Source organism: Nuphar pumila, chromosome 12, assembly GCF_984573655.1.
Source record: "Nuphar pumila chromosome 12, dmNupPumi1.hap1.1, whole genome shotgun sequence".
Lineage (NCBI taxonomy): Eukaryota > Viridiplantae > Streptophyta > Magnoliopsida > Nymphaeales > Nymphaeaceae > Nuphar > Nuphar pumila.
The window spans coordinates 49702624-49718841 of record NC_143260.1 but is presented as its reverse complement, the minus strand read 5'-3'; the positions used below and the strand labels follow the sequence as shown (position 1 = coordinate 49718841).

Below are 16218 nucleotides of genomic sequence, written 5' to 3'. Positions count from 1 at the left end.
TTTAGGTAACGACAAGCACAGTAAACAGTCTGATATAAAATCAGATTTGTTATAATCTGATCTGACGCAAAGGCAAGATTAAAACCAGTAAATCAAACAATTTAGATTTAACACATAATTCAGATCTGACGCAAATTCTAGATCTGATGTAGTTTGGGGTGAATCTAAAATAGCTCAGATCTGCTGCAGTTTAGGGCAAGTATTGAAAATCGATAGACTTATCAAGATAGGATTCCTTTAAAGGATTGAGAAACAGAAACAAAGAGAGAAGAGGTGGCAGATCTGACGACAACCAAGAGAGAAGAGGCGGCAGATCTAACGACAACCAAATTTGGGGTTGTCGATCAGACCTAGGGTTGAAGAACTCGATATTAGATCTGAGAACAATCAGGTCTGACGACACAGATGACGAATGATAAGGAATAGAAAGGAAGAGAAGAAGGATGAAGGTTACCAGAAGAACAAATGAATCACCTAACCTGTTTACGACAGAAAATCTGAATCTCGCAGGGCACTCTTGCTGGAATTCGTCCTGCACACTTTATATGAGAATCACAGGCGAACCTGCTCTGATACCATGAAAGTTTTTATCCCAGGGGTTGCGTGGCACAAGAGAGAGAGGTTTTGGAGACGTCTGCTGCAAAGATGGACTCTCTTCATTCTCATCGTGAGAACGTGCCCTAATCCATCCTTTTATTACTCTGTCTGTTCGGGTCCAACATAAATAGATATCGGGTCTACTCCAGACTCAAACACCTGACCCAATAATATAATACAGAGATACAAGCATAATATAAACATACAACAGTAAAGTGACATAAATACCCCTGGATGACTATCATTCTTAATAATGGCTACAACCACTATGGAATTGGTCTGGCTTCGACGTCTACTTTTCGATATGGGAGTTGAAAGTTCAAAAGCATCAAATTTGTGTTGTTACTATAAGCGCTCTATCTATATTGTCAGCAATCAGACATTCCATGAACACACCAAGCATATAGAGATGGATTGTCACTACGTACGAGAAGATTTTTTGCGTGGCACCATCAATCTTCCCTATGTCTCTTCAGAGTATCAGTTGGCCGATTTCTTCACCAAGCCTCTCGCTGCTCCTAGATTTCACTTTCTCTTAGGCAAACTTTCAGTTATCCAACCGTAAGTTTGAGGGGGAGTGTTAAAATATGTAATCTCATAGGCTTGTAATACCTTTCTCTTTTTGCTAGTTAGTTTTTAGTTTAGTTAATCTTAGTTAGAACATAACTAGAATTAGGCTAGTTTTTTGTTTTTGGACCTTTTTAAGCCTTCACCTTTTTGACTAGTCAAAAATGTGCTTTTTGACTAAAGTCAAAAAGCATCTTTCAAGGGAGCCGTTAGACTCCCAACAACTCTAATGGAGCCGTTGGGAGTCCAACGACTCCCTTGAAGGCTTCTCATTCTCCTCTATAAATATGGGGACTATTTCCCCTTGTATTTCATGGTTTTTGTGGGATTGTATCCCAAGTTAATAAAATTCTTTTTCTTTTGAATACCTTTTCGGGTAGTGTGTGTTCTTATGCTTGTATGAACCCTTGTGGTTCTTGTAACGTCTTCGTGAGTGTGTGGTGAAGAGATAGTTTGGTTGTGAGTTTCATTTTCTTTAAAAAGAACCAGTATTGCAGTTGCCTAACCACGTGAAGCCATTCAAAGTGTACATGAATGCCTCTGATTATGCCATCGGAGCTGTGTTGATGTAAGATGGGCATCCCATTGCCTAAGAGAGTCGGAAGTTGAATAGTGCCTATCAACGGTATACTGTGCACAAAAGGGAGATGACCGCTATTGTCGACTGCCTATGCATCTGGAGGCACTATCCGTTGGGGTTGTCGTTCGTCGTCTACACAGACAACGTTGCTACAAGCTACTTTCAGACCCATAAGATGCTCAGTCCTAAGCAAGCTCAGTGGCAAGAGTTCTTGGTTGAATTCGATATGATTCTAGGGTATAAGCCTATCAAAACCAATATGGTGGCAGATGCCCTGAGTAAAAAGGACGAGTTGACAACTTTGTTTGAAGATGATACTGCAATCACGAAACCTCACAACGATCTCCTCGATAGGATTTGTGAGGGTTTGCAGAAAAATTCCATGACCCAACACCTCTTTTCCCTGGTGAAGGAAGGAAAAACAAGACAGTTTTGGCAACAAGATGAACTGCTGATGACAACAAGAAGTCGTGTATACGTACCTCGATAGGGATCTTTGTGACGAGAGATATTGAAGGATTGCCACGACTCTTCATGGGCAGGGCACCCAGGGAAGGAGAGAACCTTGGCGCTGCTCGGACACATATACTATTGGCCGCAGATGTGCGATGACGTAGACAGATATATACACACTTGCTTGATCTGTCAGCAAGATAAAATTATCAATCAGAAGCCCGCAGGACTACTGGATCCTCTCCCCATTCCAGGTTGGCTATAGGAGAGCATATCATTGGACTTCATCGTGAGTCTGTCGGAGACAAAGGGGTATCACTCTATATTCATCGTGGTTGATCGGTTCTCTAAATATACGACCTTTACACCCACTCTCACCACTTGTTCGACTAAAAACACTGCCTGATTCTTTGTGAAGCATGTAGTCAAGCATTAGGGCATCCCAAAAAGCATCATTAGCGGTCGTGATGCTCGTTTCACCGACAAGTTTTGGGGGAAGTTTTTCGGTTGCTGGGGTCTGAACTGCATTTCTCTACTAGCTTCCATCCACAGACAAACATTAATAGGATGTTGGAAGAGTACTTACGACACTTCGTCGGTGCCAACCAAAAGAATTGGACAGAGCTGCTTGACGTTGCTCTATTCTGCTATAATCTTTAGAGGAGCGAAGCATCAGGTCACAACCCCTTCGAGATTGCTACTAGGCAACAACCGCAAATGCCCCATTCCATAGCCTCCTAAGGTCGAGGAAAGGTGCCATTTTCCTACCAATTTGTTAAGACTTGGCACGATCAAATTGAATTAGCAAGAGCATTCCTACACAAAGCCGCCAAATGAATGAAGAAGTTGATAGATCAGAATCGTCAACAAGTTGAATTCCGAGTAGGGGACAAGGTGTTAGTCAAGTCATACCCCGAAAGGCCAACTATCTTTCGTGGACACCATCATAGGCTCATTGAGAAATATGATGGGCCCTTTGTCATTACACAATGGATTGACAACTTGGCTAGACCTCCCCACCAATTTTCAACGCCATCCAGTTTTTCACGTGTGTAACTTGAAGCCCTTTAATGAAGATAAAGAAGATCTCCGACGCAGTGTACCTCAGCGAGCGCCTTCGTTAGCACTGGTGCCAGCCTTCCAAAAAGTCGAGTTTATAATGGACCATGTCAACAACTACCTCAGATAAGTGAAGAAGTACCTCGTGAAGTAGAAAGGATTACTAGAGAGCGACACCAGTTGTGAGACTCTATGCCACATCAGTCAATTTCAACACCAGATTAAAGATTACTACCAACGTATAGCGCTGAGGACGACGCCAACTTAGGCAGGGGAGCATGTTCTGAACCACCAAGTTTTTCACTCTGTTTTCCCTGATGTAATACCTTTTCGCCTTGTCTAAGTGTTGTAAATGGGCTTTGCCCTAAGATCTGCCATATACGAAGTGATACGGGTCCCTCCCTCTCTCTCTTTGTATATTCTTATGTTTGCTATAAGAAGTTTCTGCTCTCTTGCATTCTTTCTCTTTGCCTTCTCGCTCTCTTCATGTGAATGTGTGCTTGTGAAACTGCACCCCGTTGCGATCTTGTGCTCTTTGCTGTGTGTTTACGTTAGTTTTCCTAGACTCGTTAGGTTGACTTGGTCGGGATCACCAGGTGCCGCACGGTGCTCCTAGTAAGCCCGTGACCTATGTCACATAGGTGCGGTTGCGGATGCGGGTACGGGTGCGAATGCGGCACTTAAAAAAACTTGGGTGCGGGAAGTATATATATAATATTTTTAATAGCTTTAAGCTAACACTATGTGTATTTGTGTGCATTTATGTATTTATATATATAATATAGATAAAAATGGACTTGATTAGGGTTAACTGAATCTACTTTTGGATAGAAATGGACCTCAGTGTGGTTGACTTCACCTAACACAAAGGAAGTTGTGTCCAAGTGTTGCACCCGCCTGGGTGCGGGTGCCATGCAGGTGCGGTGCCCTGTTAGAAGAGTCCATGTGACACACTTGGCATGCCTGTGACTACTGCTTATATTTTCGGTTTACATTTAGTGCTGCATGACTGGGGTCAGATCTGAAATAAGCTTAGAAACCTGTCCGATTAAAATGATTATCAGAAAATTTGTTTAGTTGGACCTATGTCAGAGACATGGAAATGGCTGGGGCACAATATTGACACACTTGGTACAGCATGGTGGTTTTGTAAAACTAAGTTATTCGGGCATGGCTAGACCTTTCCTGCGGACCCAATACAAGAAATTAAAGGCATTAATCATGCCATAATAAATGTATGGGGCAAAAAGTTTACATAATATCATTGCTATATTCTATTTCTAAATAAAAAACTTGACTATAAGAGAGAGTTTCAAAGATTCTGGTTACTTGTGGTAGAAACAGTGCTTTCATAGTGAGACACTCAGACTCAAACTTAAGGTCATCTTTTTGTTGAAAAATTCACAGTTGTGTGAATGTTTATGGGCAAGTTTCTTATGCTATTGGGACATGAAAGATTCCTAAAGTGTCTTAATAAATCTTTGCTCCTATCGCATCTGCTTAACATTAATTACTGTCCTTTCTTCATAAAAGATGAGCATACAAGTGACAATGGGGACCCAATTGGCTGAATCCAAGGTTGAATCTAGAATATCTAAACTTTAGAGATTCATTCATAGCACAAAGAATACACGGGCAACACCAGGCGGCTGGTGGTGAGATAAATGCCACTTTCTAAACTTTAGGACACTGCTATTTGTGCAATTGGTTGTGGGAGAAGAATAATCTTAATTTGGTGGTTATAATTCATACAAAGCATTAGGCTTTCTACTGCTGATGGTTATAATTTATACAAACCTCACAAAAAAAGAAGGCTTTCTATTGTCATGGCAATGTCAGGTCAGCAGCATGGCCATGCAGACCCCATCCCATGCCAAGGGATCAAATAGGGAGTAGCTGTCATTCAGCTCAGGAAAGGTACTCTTTTCAGAGCAAGTCACTGGAGAAACCTGTTGTCTCTAGTGACTTTTCTCGGGAAGGGCAAGAGGGAGCTAAAGAATTGTCGAGGAGTCTAGGGTTGGCTTTTGGCCATTCCCAACTGGTGGAGCATGTGTACACATGGACCACTAGCCAATGGTAGCTTGCAGAACAATCAGTGTGAGTCTAGGGTTGGCCTTCATTATGAAGGCATGGCATGCTGAGTTTCCATATGCTGAAATAATTAGGTATGCACGAGTTTCATAGGCCATTGTCTTATTTGTGAGGCACTTATGTTTTGAATCATGTCCAACTTATGCAGACCCTTTCTTTTTCCATTATACTCATAATGTACTCTTTCTTTCCTGTGAGGGATTTAAGAGGGCAGAAGAACTCAAAAGAATGGGCTCTTTTATGTTGTAGGAGTGAGTCAAGAAGGTAATATTGGACCCCATCATAATTGCTAAGGGAGTTCTCAAAACTGTGCCCTTTTTATTCATCGGGAACCCCATAAATTTTGTTTCTGCTCCTCTTTGACAAGGATTTTGCTTTTACTGCTCTTCTGACACTAATCTCGACAGTGTTTTTTGTTCCACCTCAACACCTATGTGCATGCAAGGGCACTGGAAGAGTGGACTGAGACCACTCCATTATGGAAAGCAAAATTGTAATTTCTAAGGCATTCACCGATGGATAATAAGAGCAATTGCAACCTCATCATCTTGGTAGGCTTGCCATGAAATGTACGAAGCAGTCTGTACATGGGTGTCTCGCGAGGAATTTGAAATTGCTTTTGCTTGTTTTTTGGAATGGAGGAGCAGCCCATTTAACTACTATCTGGATTTTGCAGTACATCACCTAGGACTATGAGAGGATAGATCTTAGGTGAGTGGCCTAGGGAGGGGAGAATGTGCTGTTATTCTTCATCCTTGTATTGTGCTTTACTCTCTAGGGCATGAATCTTAATTATGTCTATCTATGTATCTATGTGTGTGTGTGTGTGGAATATCCTAGTTTCCTGACATTTATAATTCATGGCAACAGTTGGATTGCTCACATGGACTCAAGTTAAGATTTTTTTGCTATTCCCCCTTGTTGAATTACAGAAATGACATGTCCTATGTGTACCCACAGGGTGAGCTTATTAGAGAGTTTGCTAACGAGAAAAGGAAGATAACATGCGGTATGTATTTTTTGCCTGCATTCTATTATTTGTTTCCTTAGGTTTATAGCCCTTGAAAGCCTCTTGTAGTTGCACTACTTCGTTTTTCTGGCTTAGACAAAATGCTGTTTTGATCTTGTTAATTTGTCTAATCCATATTTATGTATTGTTCTTTTTTTTGTTTCCCCCCTCTATTTTGAACTATCTTGTGTAACCTACTTGTGGTGCTTGCATGACTGACAATCAGTTACTTTTATTTCGGTCAACCTAGTTGCAAAAGACAACTATACATGGGTTTTGCATTTGCTACAATTTACTTGTGAGTACAATGTAGAGAGCAATGTTATCTAATTAGTCTATCTTAAGCAGACAAAATATGGTTGCCTCTTTCTTTAAGGTGGAACATGTTCGTTAGAAATTGTTACTTTTGGAACTTACTATGAGTTTAGTTGATGTTTGATTTTATCTACATGCCTTTGAATTATTTTTCTTTGATTTAGTAAATAAATTTTTTTGCATAAATTTTGTTGGTTATATTTATTACTGATGATGCGTTCATGTTCGGTTGATTCATATGTAGGCTTGATGAAGATGTGTATTTCATAAGTAATTAGACCAACATGCAATGTAGCAAGGATGTGTTTGTGGTCATGTGTTTACAAGACACGGCATGACACGTGGATACATAACAACACGTGTTCGACATAAGTGTCAATGATCTAAAGTTCTAAACTAAGTGAGGATTATTAGAGATGAAAAGGTTCTGGTTAAGGACTATCAAATTAAAGGGAGTTGGAGAAAATATTTTTGTCATTTGTTAAACGAAGAATGGAATAATGAATCAAAGTGAGGAGGGGACCTCAACTAGGGACTGATTGATAAAATTAGTGAGGGGAAAGTGAAAATGACTGTAGAAAAGATGAAAAAAGGACGATATGCCTATCAATATTTGGATGTCAGTGGATAATATTAGGATAACATGGTTAACAAAATTGTTTGATAATATTTTGTATACAAAAAAAATGTAGAAGAGTAGAGAGAGTATTTTGGTTCTTATATATACTAGACGATCGGCTTGTCCGTATGTCCAGGCCTTACAAGATAACTATAATGGAAGAATAAATTGATATAGAGTACCTTTATCAAGATTCAAAGTAGTCTAAATCCTAGCAATGGCTAAAAAAATACAACAGTAACATCATCAACAGTCATCACAGTCACCATCATCATCATCATTAATCATGATTAGTGAATAGCACTAATGAAAAATTAAAGAAAGTGGAAAGCGAAAGAAGCAATAAGTTGAAACACTGTAGATACAAATGGCCAAGAAAAGGATGTTCTACAATCATACCTATAAAGACTTGTTTTTAATAGCTTTCAGATCATATATGAGCGATAACTATGCAAAGGATAAAGACTCTGTGGCCTCAAAGTAGTCCAAATGATATTAAACACATGAAATTAAGAAAACCACAATTTTACTATCTTCGCCATTGATCAATCCAAACACCCACAAACAATTAGCAAAAAGGGAAAACACAAAAAGCAAAATGCATCTAACAAAAAGGAACAGCAAGAATTAACATATCCACAGATGAGGCTCGTGTTTTTCATTTCCATAACGCTTGTTAATACACATGCCAAACTCATCTTTTATGATGAACTTGGTTCATTGTATGCTCATTATATGCTGGCCTTTCTTTGTCATAACTTTTTCCGTTAACTTGATAGTAATCCTTTGGTTTTTTTCTCTTATCAATGTTACCATTTAGAATTGATGTATTAGATTTGGTTTTTGCTGGATATCTTGGAAGGTAAATGTCATTTAGAGAGAGAGAGACCCAATTATGTGGTAATTATTTAAGTTAAATATGATATTTGTGTTTAGTTAATTAGGGAGTTGCCTATTATTCCATTTGGTGTTTAACTTAGTAACTTATGAGTTAGACTATGAAGCTTTTAGAGAGAATAGTAGAGCACAATTAGAGAAGAAAATTAATGTATTAGAAAATTAATTTGGTCTCATGTTAAGGTCAATACTAGAAAGGCAACTTATATAAAGTTTGAGAGAAGGTAAAATTTCATATGGTTTTCATAGACCTTGTTAAGTTGTATCATATATATATATATATGTGTGTGTGTATATGATCATATATGTATATACATAGTGTATACATATAAATATATATAGAGTAATGCTACGGTGCTCCCACATACTAGAAATCATGGTTGTAGGTTGTGTCTTCTCAATTAAACCTTATGGATGTACTCAACACAGTTTAGTTGCTAGGAATCATGCTTTGGATCATGTTTTTTGGACATAAAAATAGGATTTTTTAAGTCATGAAATTTTGATACACCGTGAGCCGTTGATTTTTAAAGGTCTTAAAAAACATACATGTATGCTATAATCACATGATCCAAAACTTGTTTTCTACTAAACGGGTCTGATCAACAAAAATATTTTAAGAAGATTGAAAATCTAAAGTTTCTATTAGGTGGGATAGGTACTCCGGGAGCATCTTATCATTACCTATATATAAATTCTTGGACAAACCTGGGTTTGTATACCCAGACTGATTGAAACCTGGGTTTGTGTACCCTCACTGATTGAAACTTGGGTTTACTTTGACCCAGGTCTGAATCAGTCAAAGCAAACCCAACAGACCCAGTATGCTTTGACACAAGACTGAGTCTGACTTGGGTCAAAATAGGTTCAGGTCCGATTCAGATCTGGATCAGACCCAAACTTCGATCAGACCTGAGTCTGACCCAGTTAATGCTTGGTTGCTTGCTTGCACCAAGTGTTATAAAACCATAAAAAAATAATAAAGGGAAAAATGGCAGAACGTGAGAGAGAGAGCCTCGGTGTGGATGCAACAAAAGTGGAGATGAAGGAGGAGGGTGGCAAAAGAGGAGAAGCAGAAGGGCACAAGTGTTAGATTTTCACCTGTACCTGTATTGAGAGAGAGAGAGAGAGAGAGAGAGAGAGAGAGAGAGAGAGAGAGGAATCCAAAGAGATGCCTGCGACTGTCACGATTTCTGAATAGAAATCGTGACCTAAAACTGTGCATTTATAATTTTACATTACAAAGGTGTGAATCCAGGTCTGGTGTATCTAGACCCGATTAAAAAGAAAGGTTACATGGCTCGGGTCCTAATGTATCCAGACTGTACATAATCTTTACATGGATCGGGTCGGATCCTAGTGACACTTTTGCACCTTTTTCACCCCCCCTCAAGTTGATCATGGTTTTGGACCATGAACAACTTGCCTTTAAGCATCCAAAAACGATCCTTTGTTAACCCTTTGGTAAATATGTCTGTAACTTGTTTTTTAGTACTGACGAACTCAGGCTCAATCTCTTTTTCTTCAACCTTCTGTCTCACAAAGTGTTGGTCGATCTCAATGTGCTTAGCACGACTGTGATGTACTGGATTGAATGACATGTTGATAGCACTTTGGTTGTCACATAGCAAGGTAGTGTGGGAGATCTTTTCTCATACTTCAGTTAGTAGATGCTTGATCCATGTGGCTTTGGCAGCAACCATGGATCTATACTCAGCCTCAGTGTTTGATCTAGTGATAGCCTTTTGTTTTCTACTGCTCCAAGAAACTAAATTTCTTTCAATGAAGACACAATATCCTGATGTAGATCGTCGTTCGTCAGGATCTCCTTCCCAGTCTGCATCACAATATACAGTAAGTTCGTGCTCATCTTTGCCATATGACTGTGGTGAATATATCAATCCATCCTCAATAGTCCCTTTCAGATAGCTAAGGATCCTCTTGACCGCTTCCATATGTCCAGTACGTGACGCATGCATAAATTGAGACACTTGATTGACTGAATAAAAATATCAGGTCTAGTGAATGTGAGGTACTGTAACATTCCTATTATGCTTCGATACCTGGTGGGGTCATCACACGGATCTTCATCATGAGCGTTAAGTTTTTGATGAAGCACACTCGAAGTTCCTAGAGGTTTGCAGTCTTTCATGCCTGCCTTGCTGAGAACATCTACGGTATACTTGTGCTGAGTGAGTGTCAAGCCATGAGCCTGGTTATCAACTTCTACACCAAGAAAATAACGTAGAACTCCAAGATCTTTCATTTTGAACCTCTGACCTAGTAAGTCTTTTACTTCTTGGATGTGGGCCGCAGAGTTTCTTCTGATGATAATATCATCGACATAAATTAATAATAGAGTGGTCACAGTCTTACTTCTAAAAATAAATAATGAGTGGCCCAGCATGGAACTTGAAAATCCATGTTTCTGAATCTCTAGCGAGAAGCTATCAAACCAAGAGTGAGATGCTTGCTTTAGACCATAGATAGCTCTTTTTAACCTGCACACATGGGTTTTACAATTTTGTTCTTGATATCCAGGGGGTTGCTCCATGTATACTTCCTCTTTCAAATCCCCATGCAAGAATGCATTTTTTACATCAAGCTGACTCAACTTCCATCCATGTACAACAACCAGAGAAATAATAATTCGAATTGTTCCCATTCTTACAACCGAACTAAAGGTCTCATCATAGTTTTGCCTTGCTTCTTGAGTGAATCCTTTTGCCACAAGCCTTGCCTTATATCGTTAAATGGTTTCATCTGGCTTGTACTTTATTTTGTAGACCCATTTACATCCGACAACATTTTTGTCAGGTGGTCTGGGAACAACTTCTCAGGTTCCACATTCATGCAAGGTTTGCATTTCATCATTCATGGCTTCTACCCATTTGGTAGAAGTGGCTGCCTTATAGTACATAATAGGCTCATCTTCCTTATTGAGGGCAGTTAAAAAGAGTTGAAGGTCCAAGGAGAAGTTGTTATAGCTAACCCACCTGTCAATGAGATGTCGTATGCGGTTTGATTTTCTGACCTCAAGAGTATGAGAAGGATTAGGATTGGCGACTGAGACATGATCCGAATGGCTTGATGCTGTTGGTGTAATAACCCGAGTAAAAAAAAATCGTTTGGAACCCCTGCCACCTCCTTTCTTCGGGTTCTGGGTAGGTTGGCAAGGGTTGAGCCCTTGCCGCCTCCCTGAGTTCGGGAATGATGGCAGGGGCTGAGCCCTCTCGCCGTCTCCCTCTCTTTTTCTTGATTGGGTGGGCAGGGGTTGAGCCTCTGCCACCTCCCTATGTCCGTATAGGTCGGTAGGGGCCAACCTCTTTCGTTTCCCTGCGTTTTCATTGGCGGGGAGTGGTCGAGCCCCTCCCTGCTTGTTTATTGCGTAGGGAAGGGGTCGGCTCCCTCCCTGTTTTCGTGTTTCGCTGGGAAGGGGCCGAGACCCCCCCTTCCTCCCTCTATTGTTCAGGGGAGGGTCGGACCCTCCCTGTGTTCTGTTTCTGCTTGGCAAACAGGGGCCCATCCCCTGTCTTTGTTTCTTTTTGCATGACAGAACAGGGTTGTCGCCGCTGTCCTTTTGCAGAGATGGCAGAGGACCGAGTCCCCTAGCCCTCTTTGTATATTCAGCAGGCAGGGGCGAAGCCGCCCCCTGCCTTCCCCTTAGTGGCTTACAGGGAAGGGCCTCGCCTCCTTGCTCTCTTGGCAGACAGGGCGAAGCCTCCCTCGTTGTCTTCTTCAGGCAGGGGTGCATCCCCCTGCCTCCCTGTTTCTTGCTGACAGCAGGTCGGTAGGGGCTCGCAGCCCCAACCCCTGCCCCTGCTTCTTGCACTTATGGCAGGTGCGCAAGGGCACGATGCCCCTGCCTATGCTTCCCTTATATCAGGACGGCGACAGTGTCCCTGACCTTCTATTTTTGGTATTAGCTTGCTAAGATCGTTACTTTTGCAGCTCATGCGACGGATCCTGCTCACGGTCCGCGACCCGAGCCGTCCATCGCTTACACTCGCAGACGCTAGCAAGCTTGCAACTCTCAAAGGTAAGGGAAGATTGCACAGAAGACTTGGACAATTGAATTGAGTTCAATTAACTAAAAGGGACAATTAATATATATATATATATATATATATATATATATATATATATATATATCATATCATATATATTTATACGGGTACGCACTTAACTCAAGGACGCAGTTTCGCGATCTTTGTCCCTTATTTTGCCGTCACGCATTGCGCAAAGGTTTTGCGTTACACTCCTGCTTACAGTCCTTTACTTTGCTGTCGCGCATCGCGCAAAGGTTTCTGCGTTGCACTCCTGCCTACAGTCTTTACTTCGCCGTCGCGCTTTGCGCCCAGGCTCTTGCTTTTGTATGTGTTGTTACTGCCTTGCTATTGCAGATGACGCTCAGGTTCTCGCTCATTGCATACGCTTTTGAGGCATCCTCGTAGAGGATGCAAGAGACATCTACCACTCTCCCTCTTGCGACAAGAGTTCCGTCGGGAGCAAGCAATACATCCTCGTCTAAGGAAAGGGATACCTCGCAAGGATCCTGGCTCTTCGTGTGCGCAGTCCTATAGAATTGACTTGAGATTTTAGGGAGCTGCGCAAAAGCATCAAAGACTGCCCAAATCAAAGCATTTGGAAGGAGGTGATTGGCTGGTTCTGTTGAGAAACCCGTATCCCGTCTATCGAGGTCGGTATCGTGTCATGCGAGGCATGTAGATATCCCGATAGCGGATGCGATTCGAGATAATCACATGCCAAATGTTGGCACAAGCTGCTAGCTGTTTCAAAAGATAAAGAATGTCAAAGTATAGTTTGAGAAGCATTACATCTTTGTGAAACACTCCTGTTGAGGCTTCTATTGAGGAGCTATACCCCCTTCATCCTAGAGTACTTGTAGTCGTGCACGACATGTCTAGTACTGCGATGATCGGATGAGACGGTCGTCCGACCTCGAACAATGCTAAATGCACAATGCTGTAATCACATAAAATGGCCTCACATTTGCCTTCACAGGCAAGATGATCGAGTGGTTTAAAGACCACAGCATAGGATGGGTCGTTAGTTAAGCAACCCCTAACGCACCTATTTGCTTCTTGTTGTCTGTCAAGGGAGAGGACAGAGTGGTACAAAACTCCAATAGACAGGTTGTTAACAACCACCCTACGGGCAATGATCGGCCTCCCCAGTCATTGGAGTTAGAGGAAATGGGTTACAATAGTTAGCTCAACACTTCTGCAGAAGTTGGATGCATTCGTCACACTGCTTATCAGACTCTGGGGAATCCTCTCTCGGCTAAAGCCGTCCCCTTTGGAGCGGACTCAACTAGCTATTCGGGTTATTGAAAATACATAGAATAACAGATGCCCGAACTAGTCTCAGTTGTTTCTACGTTTTGCCTGCGCGTACCCGCAGACCAGTAATATCGAAACATAAAGTCTGTTCACACTGGTCGATTGCTTGCTTGCTTGCTTGCTCGGTAATTCAGTATGCTACTCGTTGAGCTGTACCCGCCTGTCGAGGCGTTACTCTAGTTTGTTAAACTGCTTACGCAGTTCTTTGCTAAGTAACATCTGGCTTCTCATACTAGTTAAATGCTTATAATAATAACATTATGTCAGTTGCTACATATTAGCATGTGACTTGCTTTACCCCTTGGTCGAACTGTTTGGTACTTATTGTAGCGTAGCACTTGTTGGCTTGCATCTCTTATGATTGATGTGATTGCATACAGCTCGTAATCTACGAACTGGTGACAATTGAGATTAATGTGACTGCTTGTCTTATAAGCTGCTTACATATTGTGATATAACTGCTGTCGTATGATTGCTTATGAATGACTTGTGATGCAATGGTTTATGCCTTACAATTATTTTAATTACTTGCAAATGGACTGAGCCATTTGATGGTAATTGTATGTATTACGATCATTGTTATGAGTGCTTGTCTTATTCAGTTGTTTTGTTTGGCTGTCGGATAGAGTTAGTTACTCTTCGCCTATAGAATCAGCTGAATTGCCATATCTGCATGTTCTTGTGCGTTGTGTTTTACTATGTGAAGTGATACGATGCATATTGCTGATATACGTGCTTGTGCCCATATTGTGGCTACTAACCCCAAGAGCGGTCAATTGTTCGGAGCAGTCGATTGTATAGATGCATGTATCACTGAGTATGATATCTGTTGATGACCTAATCTCCAAAGGATTATCTGTGCGGAGTGTATGGTCCAAGACCAGGAATACCATCTTGGGCGGAATTCCTTGTGAGGTTATACATTTCCCAGACCAAGTGATCCGGCGTTGATCTTGTTGATTGTAATAGTGGCTATCGACCCTGAGAGCGATCATTTGTATTGATGCGTGTATCATAATGATTTTCATTGGATATGACATTTGTTGGGGACCGACTTCCCAAAGGTTTCGCGGTAAGGGTATGTATGATCAAGACGAGGTGACCCAGCTAGAGTGGTAGATTCTCTGTGAGGATGTACACTGTCTACGAATGGGTAGCCGCAAAAACGGCGAACTCTTGTGAGAAAGTGTATGGTCCAAGATCATGTATACCATCTAGGGCGATAATTCCTTGTGAGATTGTACATTTCTCAGATCGGGTAATCCGTCTAGAGCGGTAGAATCTCTGTGAGGATGTACACTGTCCACGAATGGGTAGCTGCATAGACGGTGAACTCCTGTGAGGAAGTATATGGTCCAAGACCAGGTATACCCTCTAGGTCGGTAATTCCTTGTCAGGTCGTATATCTCCCGGATCGAGCGATTCGACGTGGATCTTGTGTTTTTGCTTACCATAAAAAGTTATGGTGAACTGTGATGATCTTCTGAGATTGTTTGAGATAGCCAGTTATAAATCTATAGTTTGACTTTCTGTTTTAGCATGATTACATGTAGGACTCAGATATGAGAATCAGATCATTAGCGATTTTAGATAGTGATCGTGTCTTGGACCTTCTATGGAAGGGTGGGTTTTTTTTCTGAGAAGTATGAGGCCTTAGGTGAGTCATAACAAGTGACAGTTGGTCGCGTAAGGCCTTGAGAGATGATAATAGATAAAGGTTGTTCAGGACAAAGCGTTTGTTGGAAGTAGTGAGAGCGATAAACGATGTCCTGATACTGTTTCAATGTAGAGATCCCGTTCTAGGAACGAGAACAAGCTAGTTGCGTGGTGGTTCACAGTCTACGATCAATTGAATCGTATGTTGCGTTTGTCAGTTGCACTACTTACCCGTTTGCACTGCTTACTCGCTTGCACTACTTACGCGTTTGCACTGCTTACTTACTTGCTTGCACTACTTACGCGTTTGCACTGCTTACTTACTTGCTTGTACTACTTACACGTTTGCACTGCTTACTTACTCACTTGCATTACTTACGCGTTTGCACTACTTACACATTTGCACTGCTCACTTACCCGCTTGCACTGCTTACCCTGTTGCACTGCTTCCCTGTTTTACTGCATGTCTACTTTAAACTACTTAACATTCTAAATTAAATGTACTTAATTCAGTTTTCTTTAGTCTCTCTTGTGCACCTACTTGTTATTTCGCAAAACTAACCCATTCTATGGGTACAGGTGATGATTAGGTACACTATGGGCGATGGCGCGATTGCAAGATGGCTTCAAGACTTCTTCTTCCCGCTCTTAGCTTGCGTCCTGGACGCTTTGGGTTTGTAACGGATTTTTCTTAGGATACCCGAATTTTTGTGAGTTTTGGTTCTTTTAGCTAACGTGCCCAAAGTTGTCAGCTTGCCTTCTGAATTAACGGAAGAATAGTCTTCCGCTGATTTCATAAATAAACTCTGAAGGAAAGAGATTTTTCCTAGTCTCTTGCCTGTTTTCTGAAAGGTTCGCAAGTTTGAAATTTTGGGGCGTTACAGTCGGTCTCTGTCTAGAATAGACAATGCCTTTGTATCTGCCCGGTACTTCCTCTGCATTCTGTGATCCCGACGTCCCAGTGTTCTCAAACATCTCTTCTTCTTGCTGCACGCAATCTGAGGAACATGCT

At 41.4% G+C, this 16218-nt stretch overlaps 1 protein-coding gene across 2 annotated transcripts in view; it reads left to right on the top strand.

Annotated features, from left to right (window-relative positions):
• Nucleotides 1-16218, top strand: part of LOC149820888 (uncharacterized) — a 200285-nt gene that overhangs the window by 60044 nt on the left and 124023 nt on the right. For both annotated transcript variants that reach the window (XM_089982560.1, XM_089982559.1), the window contains one exon: nt 6308-6356. In XM_089982560.1, the coding sequence (XP_089838686.1) occupies nt 6308-6356 (49 nt within the window). The remainder of the gene's footprint in view (nt 1-6307; nt 6357-16218) is intronic.